The 11,540-nt window shown below is 35.1% G+C and overlaps 1 protein-coding gene and 7 non-coding genes across 8 annotated transcripts; all 8 read left to right on the top strand.

Annotated features, from left to right (window-relative positions):
* The first annotated feature begins 725 nt into the window (after window positions 1–725).
* LOC122300202 (protein CMSS1) lies at window positions 726–6,568 on the top strand. Its single transcript, XM_043110701.1, has 6 exons — window positions 726–1,043; window positions 1,131–1,326; window positions 1,485–1,557; window positions 5,258–5,307; window positions 5,537–5,650; window positions 6,171–6,568. Exons 1-6 carry the CDS (start codon window positions 758–760, stop codon window positions 6,298–6,300), a joined length of 849 nt encoding a protein of 282 aa, XP_042966635.1. The 5' UTR covers window positions 726–757; the 3' UTR covers window positions 6,301–6,568.
* On the top strand, window positions 2,672–2,760 carry LOC122302081. Its single transcript, XR_006240328.1, has one exon. It is a non-coding gene; the product is annotated as a small nucleolar RNA Z122 (small nucleolar RNA).
* On the top strand, window positions 3,044–3,125 carry LOC122302083. The gene has a single exon (XR_006240330.1). It is a non-coding gene; the product is annotated as a small nucleolar RNA Z122 (small nucleolar RNA).
* On the top strand, window positions 3,261–3,342 carry LOC122302078. Its single transcript, XR_006240325.1, has one exon. It is a non-coding gene; the product is annotated as a small nucleolar RNA Z122 (small nucleolar RNA).
* LOC122302077 lies at window positions 3,489–3,570 on the top strand. The gene has a single exon (XR_006240323.1). It is a non-coding gene; the product is annotated as a small nucleolar RNA Z122 (small nucleolar RNA).
* Window positions 3,719–3,800, top strand: LOC122302079. The gene has a single exon (XR_006240326.1). It is a non-coding gene; the product is annotated as a small nucleolar RNA Z122 (small nucleolar RNA).
* On the top strand, window positions 3,949–4,030 carry LOC122302080. The gene has a single exon (XR_006240327.1). It is a non-coding gene; the product is annotated as a small nucleolar RNA Z122 (small nucleolar RNA).
* LOC122302082 lies at window positions 4,212–4,293 on the top strand. The gene has a single exon (XR_006240329.1). It is a non-coding gene; the product is annotated as a small nucleolar RNA Z122 (small nucleolar RNA).
* Window positions 6,569–11,540: the final 4,972 nt, after the last annotated feature.

The following is an 11,540-nucleotide window of genomic DNA, read 5'->3' on the forward strand; positions in this document are numbered from 1 at the left end:
TATAGACTCTAAGACCAAATTGAGTTTCTTTAGACCACAATTTTTGGGACTGAAACTTACTGGTACAGAATTCGGTCTGGACTAGTATTCGGTTCGGTCTGGACCAGTATTCGGTTCGGTCTGGACCGAATTTTGCACACTCCTAAGTGGGAGTACATTATTTAAAAATTATATTTTTATATGAGTTTCATATTGACTCACTTTTTTCAAATAGAGCGCGTGACACTTGCGCACTCTATGACTGCAAATATTATTTATTTTATTTTAAACCTATTAAAATCTCACAACTTAAATAAATTTAAAAAATATTACATTTCAGACTTCAGTTAAGAGTAATGATAGGAAAATTCTATGTGCAGTCATTTTCGCGGACTCTTTTGTGCACTCTAGTGATATGATTGGTTGTGTATTAAAAAAAAATTAATCCAGCCAATCATATCAGTGGAGTGCGCAGGGAGTGCATAAAAATGACTGTATGTAGCATTACTCGTAATGATATACATATAATTATTCTTTACAATATTCTTACAATCATCTTTTGCAGTCGCGATATTTACTCAATAAAATAATTGTGTATATTGTTTTCGTTAAAATTATTGTTATTATTATCAGTTTAAAATTAGATGCGTCCCATTTGAAGTTAAGTCCAACTCCGAGTCGTCAAAAAAAAAAAAAAAAAGGTCCAACTCCGAACCCGAGCTGTAGTATAAAAACAGCACGAAACTTAAACCTAACAGGCGGTTAGAACTTAAGAGGAATGGGGAGCCTGACGGCCGAGAAGCCGAAGCGTTCAAACTCCAAAAACCCTAAATTGAAGCAAAAACCTCTGGGCCCGAAGAGAGCCAAGACCAAGCTCAAGTCCAAGAAGAAGAAGAGGGACAAGAATGAGGCTGAGCTTATACAAAATATACAAAGCAGCCATGAAAACAACGAAGAGGCACACCCCGCCTCAGCTGCAAAGCGGCCGCTTTGTTTCTTCCTCGATCAGTTTCAGTCTGCCAATGGGGTGCAGCTTTCTTCTCTCGAGCTTGAATCCATCAAAGGTACTTTTTATTGCGCTCTGGTTGGTTTCCAAAGTACAGATTACAGATATATATTCTTGGGTGATAAGTCTCTGTTTGGTTGATCAGATACGTCCATTGTGGAGCTATCTCAAGATGCGACCCAAGATGTTCTGAACTTGGGGAAACATATGAAGGCAGCGTTCGGGTCATCGTGGAAAGAAGAGCTTTGTGGAAAACAGCTCTCGGAAGGGAAAGTTAATCCTGGCTGTCCGGCACTTCTCATCGTTAGTTCATCTGCGTTGAGATCGATAGAACTCCTAAGGTTTGAATGCTGTTCGTTTCACTCCCACTGAACATTTTCTTTTTTGAACCATTTGAATAGTCTATGTTGCTAGTGTTACTGTTATGTGTCAAACTTCCTATTTCTAATTTTTATTGCAACTATCACTGAGAAATTAGTTGATAATTTTGCTCCTATAGGGGCTTTCGGTCCTTGACTAAAGATTGCCATGCCGTAAAGCTGTTCTCGAAGCACATGAAGGTTGAGGAACAGGTAGTTTCTTTATCCCATCTTTACTTTTCGGTGCCAATTTAATTTTTATTGACAATGCGACTTTTGCTAATATTTAGGGTGAAATAAATGATGTAGAGATAATTAGTGAGGAGTGGTTTAGATTTTTAGTAATGTGATGCTCTGAAATTATTCAATCGTATTTTTCCTGGTTCATGGTACCACAAGTATAATGGTAAGCCTATTAGGACTGGATTAAAGAGATCAGTAGCACTTGACTTAACATAGTTCAGGTCCGTGGATCTCAGAAAGTTCTTGTTTAATGTTCATGTGACCAAAACTTTGGACTCATCAATTGAGCTTTGAGAAACTTTAAAGAGTTACATCTATGCTGAATAAATTAGCTTTTTAAACCAAAATGGAAATAATTAATGCAAGTCTTGAACTGTGTTCTTTATGCTGACTATGATTTAGCTTGAAGAGCTATTCAGGGTGACCAGGATGTCAGTTGGATCTAGATGACATGTTTTAGTCATCTTGAAATTTATTTTGCGTGATGCCAATCATTTTGCAATTTTTTTGTCACTTAAGACTTAAGATGTGCAGGATTCTTGTTACATTCAACTCGTTGTAGAGTCGAAGTGCCATAACTTGGTTACTTACATTCTTCTTCTTTTGTTTTTTTCATTTTGATGATCCTGCCGTTGTTGGGTTGTAAAGCATAAACTGACCTAAGTCAAACAAACCCACAATACAGTCCATATAGCACTAGCAACCTCACAATGCAATAATAGGTGATAAATTGATTCTCCACTCCTTCACAAGCAACACCAGTCAATCGCAATAATGTTCCTTTTCCTAAGTTATTAGGTATCCCAACGAGTCTTACCCAACTGCTTACCATTATATGCTTTCAATAAAATTCATTTACAAAAGTTTAAATGAAGTGTAGTTGATGCAATTGGCACATCAAATTTCTAATGATTTCTTTAACTGTCCATGACATTTTGTCCTTTTCTTTGCTGTTCCTGAGTCCGTATATGTTGGTGGAACTTGTTTCCTGTAACCAAACTTTATAGAGGTTTCATATCTTTGATTATTATGTAGCATCTCCCAAGTAATTGTATATTTATTAGTGCTCTTCATTATTGTAGACTTGAGGAAATGATGATTAGATACAAACGGATTGGCAAAGGTGCCAGAAATGCCGAAATTTATTTATTTGCACGTCAGTCTGATCCCTAGTCTCACTATTATGACTTATTTTTATGCCATAGTATCGTTTTCTATTTTCTATTTTTATTTTAAATTTTGGAGTGACATTTCTTAGGTATTACACTATCTCTTGTGAGATGACTGAATTTAGGCCTCGTTTGTTTTCTTAGATGAAATGAGATGAGTTGAAATTAAAGTTGAAAGTTGAATAAAATATTGTTAGAATATATTTTTTTAATATTATTTTTGTTTTGGGATTTGAAATACTTGAGATGAGTTGTGAAAACAAACAAGGCCATAGTTGATATTGGAATATGGAAAATGATGCTAATAAAATGAGTGACTGAAGCATTAGCTCTGCTGAATGTTAATTTGCACGTCAGTTTGATCCCAAATTATCCGTGTGTTATTTCTATCTATTTACCTATTTCCTATGTATTGTTCATCTTATTGCTCTCCATGTGTTGTTTTCTGTATGCCTTAAGTTGATATCCCATGTAAGATGACGGGATTTGTAGTTTATACTGGAGTATGGGAAATGATGCCAAAAAAATGAGTGACTGAAGCATCAGCTCTGCTGAATTTTAATTTGCACGTCAGTCTGATCCCAAATTATCCATTATTTATATTTCTATTTATTGACCTATTTACCTCTATATCGTTCATCTTATTGCTCTCCATGTGTTGTTTTCTGTATGCTTTAAGTTGATATCCCACTATCTCCGGTGAGATGACTGGATTTGTAGTTTATACTGGAGTATGGGAGATGATGCCAAAAAAATGAGTGACTGAAGCATCAGCTCTGCTGAATATTAATTTGCACGTCAGTCTGATCCCAAATTATCTGTGATTTGTATTTCTATTTCTTGACCTATTTACCTCTATGTTGTTCATCTTATTGCTCCCAATTTATTGTTTTGCATACACATTAAGCTGATATCCCACTATCTCCAGTTAGATGACTGGATTTATAGTTGATACTATTATATGGGGGAAATGATGCCAACAACACGAGTGACTGAAGCATCAGCTCTGCTGAATATTAATTTGCACGTCAGTCTGATCCCAAATTATCCGTGATTTATGTTTCTATTTATTGAACTATTTATCTCTATGTTGTTCATTTTATTGCTCCCAATTTATTGTTTTGCATACACATTAAGTTGATAGCTCACTATCTCCAGTTAGATGACTGGATTTATAGTTGATACTATTATATGGGGGAAATGATGCCAACAACACGAGTGACTGAAGCATCAGCTCTGCTGAATATTAATTTGCACGTCAGTCTGATCCCAAATTATCCGTGATTTATATTTCTATTTATTGAACTATTTATCTCTATGTTGTTCATCTTGTTGCTCTCAATTTATTGTTTTGCATACACTTAAAAAAAAAAAAATTATTGTTTTGCATACACATTAAGTTGATATCCCACTATTTCCAGTTAGATGACTGGATTTATAGTTGATACTGGAATATGGGGGAAATGATGCCAACAACGCAAGTGACTGAAGCATCAGCTCTGCTGAATATTAATTTGCACGTCAGTCTGGTCCCAAATTATTCCTAATTCATATCTACTTACCTATATATCGTTCATCTTATCGCCCTCAATGCATTGTTTTACGTGCGCCTTAAGTTATGTATCTTCTCTCCATGAAATACAAGAATATTATTTTATAGCATTTCTGGCTTCCAATTTTTCTCCTGTTATTTTTTTACTTATTCTATTTTTTTGAGATTAAAGTCTAATCTTATTAATTTGCCAAACCTCCATATCATTTGTTTATGTGAGAACAAACACTTCATTTATCCAATAAATCCTTTTTATTGCTTAAACTTAGTAACATGGAGAATGCTGTAATGAGTTTTATATCGTACTGTTATTTTTGCTAGATATTTGGAAAAACGTTATCAGGAGCTTTCACATTGATTTTTGGTCATTTTGTACCTGAGTCACTGTGTTTTCTTACCAGCATGATAGATAATAGCATGAGGATCCCATATAATTGTCAAAAGGTGCAACTAAATTTATAGACACTCTGGTCAAAGTTGGAAAAATTCCCATTTGACTTTTTTTAAGTAAACTCTCATTTGATTTTTGTCTAAGAGAATGTAATTGACTTTCATTTTGATCAGGAGAATGTAATCTACTTTGATAATGCACGTTTGAAATGAATTATAGGTGACTTTTGCCAAGTTTTATTGTCTAACTTTTGCCAAGTTTTATTATCCAACTTTTGCAAGTATATTATGTAGTGTTGCACTTCTTTTTTGTGTGCCCAAAACTCTTCGTTTGAGGTAGAACCTTTGGGAGGCTACACGAAGACACTTGGTATTTTCAAAAGTGTGTGCCTGGTCTCTGATGCCATTGGTTTCTTAATGGTTATTGATATGCTACTCTTGTCAGTTTCTAGTTGTGTAATTTTAAACAGTCTTACCAAATGCTTCATTTTACCGTTCTACCTATCATCTACTCTCCTTATATGTATATTTATTATTTTTCCCCCGTGGTTTGTTGCAGGTATCATTATTAAAGAATCGTGTTAATATTGCTTGTGGTACACCGAGCAGGTTAGTGATCATATTGTGCTATTGATCGTGAAAAATTAGTTATTCATTTTAAGTAAAAAAGAACTATGACAAATGAGTCAAGACTTTCCTCTGGGAACCTCAAGTTGGCTTTTGTCCACCAATTTAGGATTGTTGGTGTGCAAATGACATCTTTTATCTCATGTGTTTGAGTTTGTTTCTACTCTAGTTGAATAATTTGGCTTATGGGTGCTTTTCACATTGATCCTAGAATAAAGAAGCTAATTGACATTGAGGCGCTGGGCCTTTCAAGGTTAGCAGTGATTCTGCTCGACATACATCCAGATGTTAAGGGCTATTCCCTTTTTACGCTTCCACAAGTCAGGTTTGATTTTGATTTTTGTTAATCCATATCCATTTTCCCTTCTGTTATGCTTATTTCATTTATCTTTGTTATTGGTTGCAGTTTTTTTCCTGTTTTTTTCTTATATTTTGTTTTTTTCCCTTCCATTGGTTCTTATTTGATACCTTCCTTGATCTCCTTAAACATCCATGAGGGTTTTATGATACTTTAGACCTCCTTGGAGATTGGCATTTTCATTAATTTGATACAATGCTTAAAACTCTGACCTACCATGAGGTCTTTTTGGTACGATAGACCTCCGTGGATATTGTATTGTCCACACTTTGCCTTAGAATGCCCCTTGTGATTTTCAAATCTGTCCAAGTTAAAAAGATCTTATTTTTGCATTTTAAACTCACTGACATTCTATACCTGGGTGATGTTGGCATGGTTCTGACCTCCTGATATCTATTCATTTTCATCATTGTTTTTTGATATTATGATTGGAAGTTTTTTTGAAATCCATGGCCCAGGCATCACTCATATTCATTTTGCTGGGCAGGGATGAATTCTGGGACTTGTACAAGTACTATTTTCACCCACTACTGCTCCAAGGTAATCTGCGTATTTGTCTTTATGGTCCATTACAAAGTGTGACCGAGCTTAAGGGGAGGAAAAGAGGGAGTTCCTGAGGGTTAACTGACACATTAGGTACAAATTTTGAGCCAAATTTATTTACGCGCGTATCATTTTTAGCTTTGTCTTTAGTCACATCGCACGTCTCCTATCAATATTTATGTTGTATTTTTTTTTAAGTGATAAAGGTCTTAGTCTTGGTGGTATGCTCCCTCCAAGGTATAAGATTCGAATCCTCTTTGGTGTAAACAATCTTTAGGGGCTATCAGATTGAGGGATGTTTCATTCGAATTATCTGAAATGCACTTGCGAAAATTTTCTTGTCGAGGGCTTGTATGCCCGGTGTCAAATCCGAAAAACAATTGTACTGTCCAGTATTGCGCATTAGTTTTGACTCTACCCTTGTTCAAGGGGGAAATTAATTGATGATGCAACATCGTCATAATTGAATTAAAGTGAAAGGAATTTTGTAAATAATCCTTTTTCTTACATCAACACGGTAAAGCAACTCCTGAAAATCGTCTCTTTAATTATTATATTATACTTATTATTCTACCATGGAGAAAAACACTTGATGACAGCTGATATTTAGATTGTGGGGAAACCCGTTAATGTGCTCGATTTCTCAAAGAGGTAACATTTATACCACTTGGGAGTGTATTAAAAACGTTGATTCGCTCATCTCATTTTGAGTTAAGAAATGATTTATTCAATTATCAAATAGACAAATTTTATAAATTTTTTTACTTGAGTGTTAAAAAAAACCAGATTTTATTAGTAAAAATTACTTTTTAATAAACGATTTGTATGAGATTTATCTAATAGAGAACTCTGCAGATAAACAGTAACTTCGGCATTCACTTTTTTAAGTTTATTTTCTCTCTACTGGACAGTCCTATCATTTTTCTCATCATTATTTCTCTCATTTTACGACATTTACAAACTCTCTCTCTCTCTCTCTCTCTCTCTCTCATCCAAACTGGGGTAAAATGTGTTATTTTGTTGATTGGTTTGCTTTGGAAATATGAGTAAAAAGCAATAATTTTATTAAAATGAATGATACAAGTGTTACATTATTAATTATAAAATCTTCAATAAAGTGAACGTTATAAATTATGATCATTAAAATAGAATATATTTTATTTGATAAATAAATATAACCACTAGATGTGCAAAATATGATGAAAAAATTTATAAAAAGTAATATAAAAGTTGAAAATTAATAATATTTATTATTATATGAAGTTTAGTTGAATAATCTAAAGTGAGATTAAGTTTTGAGTAGGATATGCAAGAGGTAAAAAGTGTGATCAAGCCAAAATTTATCTAATGAGATAGCAAGTCCAATGTTAATGCTAAATGCTCTTCAGGGGATTCGAACCCCAGTTGAAGGCCCCATGATCCCTAGGGAATAGGGTGGTTGCCAGTTGACCCACAGGAATTGGCTGAACGCTCTTGAATTTGACTCCTCCCAATAAAAACGCATAGATACCATTTTATAGGATTTGTATGTAGTGTGGACCTTATTTAAGTATTTAATACTCTCGCTCCTTACATTGAATTATCCACTTCATAATTAGAGAGGATCTTAACTCATCAAAAATACAGTATGAATGCTAGAATCTGTATTGGTGATTTATTTCTTTCCTCTGTGCAGGGGGGGTTTATTTGGTTCAGATCGGATATTTAGACACCCGAGCTGGCAACTGGCCTACTTTTTATAGAGTAGATAATCAAATAAGATATTGACTTTACACCTAGGTAGTTAGCGGATTCAGTTAATCCACTATCTATGTTTTAATATATTTTTTTAAAAAATAATATATATAATCTAATTTTGAATTTTTTTTTAAAAGAAAGAAAAAAGACACCCACAAGGCAATGACCCTCGATGGCCACAACCCTTTTGCCCCACCCAAGGGGTGGGCACCCTAGGTCCAGTTGACTGAGTGGGTGACCGCCATTGGCTACCTAGATTGGTCTGCCCATGGAAGCCCAGTAGAGGGGCACCATGGGGTGATCGATGATGGCTAACCATGAGGTGTGACTCTTGTGAGTGATGTATTTTTATTGTTTTAAATAAAAAGCTAAAATAGGTTTAAAAAGTATATTAAAAGAGCATTGCGCGAGAAAACTACTATAAAATTAATGAGAAATAGTTAGGACTTTTCACCCAAGTGCAGTAGGGTTGGGTGGCGTGGCCTCGCCACCTAGCAGTCCACAGCCCCCCGCCTGGGCGGCACAGGCAACTAACTCCGTGCAGGGGCGAGAGCCCTCACCATAACACACACACACACCCATGGCATGTGCACGCATGTAGACTCTCTCTCTCTCTCTCTCTCTCTCTCTCTCTCTCTCTCTCTCTCTCTCTCTCTCTCTCTCTCTCTCTCTCTCTCGTCATCCTTTGCTACTCATCCTCCTTCTTGGCTCCTCCTCTCTCTAAGTTCATGAGTTTGTTTTTTACTAGTTTAAGTTTTTTTTGTTGTTTCTGATTTGAATCATTCGAAGTGTATTGTGTTGTGGACTTGATTTGTATTTTGTTTATTGTTGTAGATTTTTTGTGTGATTTTGTTCATTTTTTGTGTTGTTCAAATCATTCGCTTATTTGCTTTTTGTTTTTTCCTTTCCGATTATGGGGCCATGGTCGGTGGACAGGGGGGGTGGGGGGGTAACGGACTAGGGGTTTGCTCCCGCACTTCAGTACATGGACGGAGGCCCCATCCCCAAGATATAGTGGCGGATTTCAAGGGCAAAACCCTCCCCACTACCATGTGGGGGCAAGGTGCAGGAAGGGGCCAACCCTATCCCATAGGGTGCAGATACTTGGGTATACCCTAAGTGTACAATGCAGTCTAGTTAATCCAGGTTATGACCTGGTTTGGTACTCGGACAAATTCAGATTTTTGAAACCTAAAAGATTCAGGTACCTAAGTTTTACCCGTATTTTGTAAAAAAAAAAAAATTTTTTTTTTTTAAATTTCATTTTATTAAAATGTTTTCAAGAAAAAATAATGTTAAAAAAATAATAAAAGGCTCTTCGTATTGTATTACCTTTTGGGATCTTTTCATGCTCGATATTATGGGGACATCGCTTTAAACTTTTTTGTTTTGTTTTGTTTTTTTTTTTTTTTTTTTTGTATTTTTTTTTTTTTGGTCCTTAAGAAGCATGTGGTTTGATCTCTCACCTCTTCTCCATGCTACTTAGGGTGTTTATTTTACAAAGGAAAATTTAATAGTCCATTCCTTAATTATTAAATTTATAAAAAAAAGAATATCAATTAAAATGGGGCACTATTCTCTCCCCTTTCATTTTCTTTCTACAAATAGAGGTATGAAAAAGTCAACAATAAAAGCATAACACCTTACGGGAGGGGCGAAGACAGGATTTATATAAAGGAGTGCCCTGTGATATATAAAAATTTTGTATATAATAAAAATTAAAAGATTACTTAAAAGCGTACATGTATATAAGAAGTTTCAAGTTTGAATGTAAACTAAAATAATAAAAGCATTTAACATGCCAATTTAATGTTTTTCCACAAAGAAAGATCATTAATTATCACTTTGACTCTCAATATAGACTAGCAAATAATTTATAAGAAATTCATTATTTATTTTGTTTCGAAACCTTATCTCAACAATATTAAAAGTTGATAAAGTTCATTCAATTTACTTTTATTTCGAAATCTAGTCTTAACAACATTTATGACTTAAAATTTTTTACTTTTCCATATTGTTCAACTTAAGTTTTCAAAATAAAGGTAAAGAAAATAACCCATGAAGAGTCATATTATGATATTAAAAACTAATTTAAACATACCTACAACATAATAAATCAAATTAAAAAATTTGGATTTACATGATGAATCAATGAGCATATATATGATTTATGAAAAATAAAATATATTTGTGATTAAAAAACTTCACATCTAATACCCTTTTTATTTTATTTTTACATAATTTTAAATTAAAGTAAGGAAAATGCTAGGGAACCCGTTTCGGATTCCCATTTAGTGTTCCCAGTTGACGTGTAAAGGCCACTTGGAATCTGACTTTCCTTCTCTCTCTCTCTCACTTGCTTAAACCAGGTCACCCTCTATGCTGCGTTCCCCTCCCCTCCCATCCATCTCCCTTGCCCCACATGACTACCCATCCCCTCCCCTCCAAGGTACCAATCGTTCTTCCCCACCATAGATCCGTCACTATCCACTACACCTCGTAGCAACGATTGCCACCTTACAGGTTGATCAATTACTCTGCATAATCTCGTTAACCTTATAATATTTTTAATTGCTAAGGAATGTAGGAAAAGAAAACATGAGAGAGAAGAGGTTTTGTCAAATTTATTAAAACTTGTAACCCAGTCAAACAAAATCCACTTAGCAGCACTTCACATTGCTTAGAATTTTCTTTACAGAAAATCTACACAGCAGCCTCACACTTTTTCACACCATTAAAAAATGTGAATTTACTATTTTACCCTCTTCTATTTTACATTGGTGTGTTGGGTGTGGGGCTGCTGTGTAGCAGTGCTCTTTTCTTTAAAGGGCATTCTTCTAATATTCCCCACTTTGTAAGCAACCAAACAGAAAATAAGTAGCACATATGAACTTTTATTATTTCACAAATCCCTATATTTGCAAGTCAGATGGATTAAGGAGAGGCAAAGGCAAGCTAAACGAGTTAACAATTGAATTCAAGACCTAAACATAATGTAATATTTTTAATTTACACAACTCGAACTCTTACACCCGAAGCTTTCTGAAAGAACATAATTGAACAAAACCCTAATTTTGAGCACCGCATACCTAGTAACAAACTCAAATAGCCCATATGGGACATAAAAAATTTCTAGATTGACCCAAAATCCTAATAAGAGTTACCAAAATCGCTAGCATTGGCTCTTTATGATTTTTGAAATCCTCTGCCAACCCGAGCTCCGTATCAAAATATTGCCATGAATTCAAAACACCAGATCGAAGAATTCATTGAAGAAGAATACTTCAGTGACGAGCTTCGAGAGTGTTCGAGAGAGAGGGAGGGGGAGTACCAAGTCCAATAGAAAAATATAAAAAAAAGGAAAGTCAAATGTCGAGTGGCCTTTACAAGTCAAGTGGGAACACGAAATAGGAACCCAAAACAGGTTCCCTAGCATTTTCCTTAAACTAATAAGAAGTGTCAAGACTTTTTTTGAAGGGTGGGAGGGGGTTGGCCCCCCACCCCCTCTAGATTCGTTGGCTGCTACTGTGAGTGAGGCTGACGATGGGGTCATTGGGCAAGAACTGAAGGAATATAT

The sequence above is a fragment of the Carya illinoinensis genome, chromosome 2, assembly GCF_018687715.1.
Source record: "Carya illinoinensis cultivar Pawnee chromosome 2, C.illinoinensisPawnee_v1, whole genome shotgun sequence".
Lineage (NCBI taxonomy): Eukaryota > Viridiplantae > Streptophyta > Magnoliopsida > Fagales > Juglandaceae > Carya > Carya illinoinensis.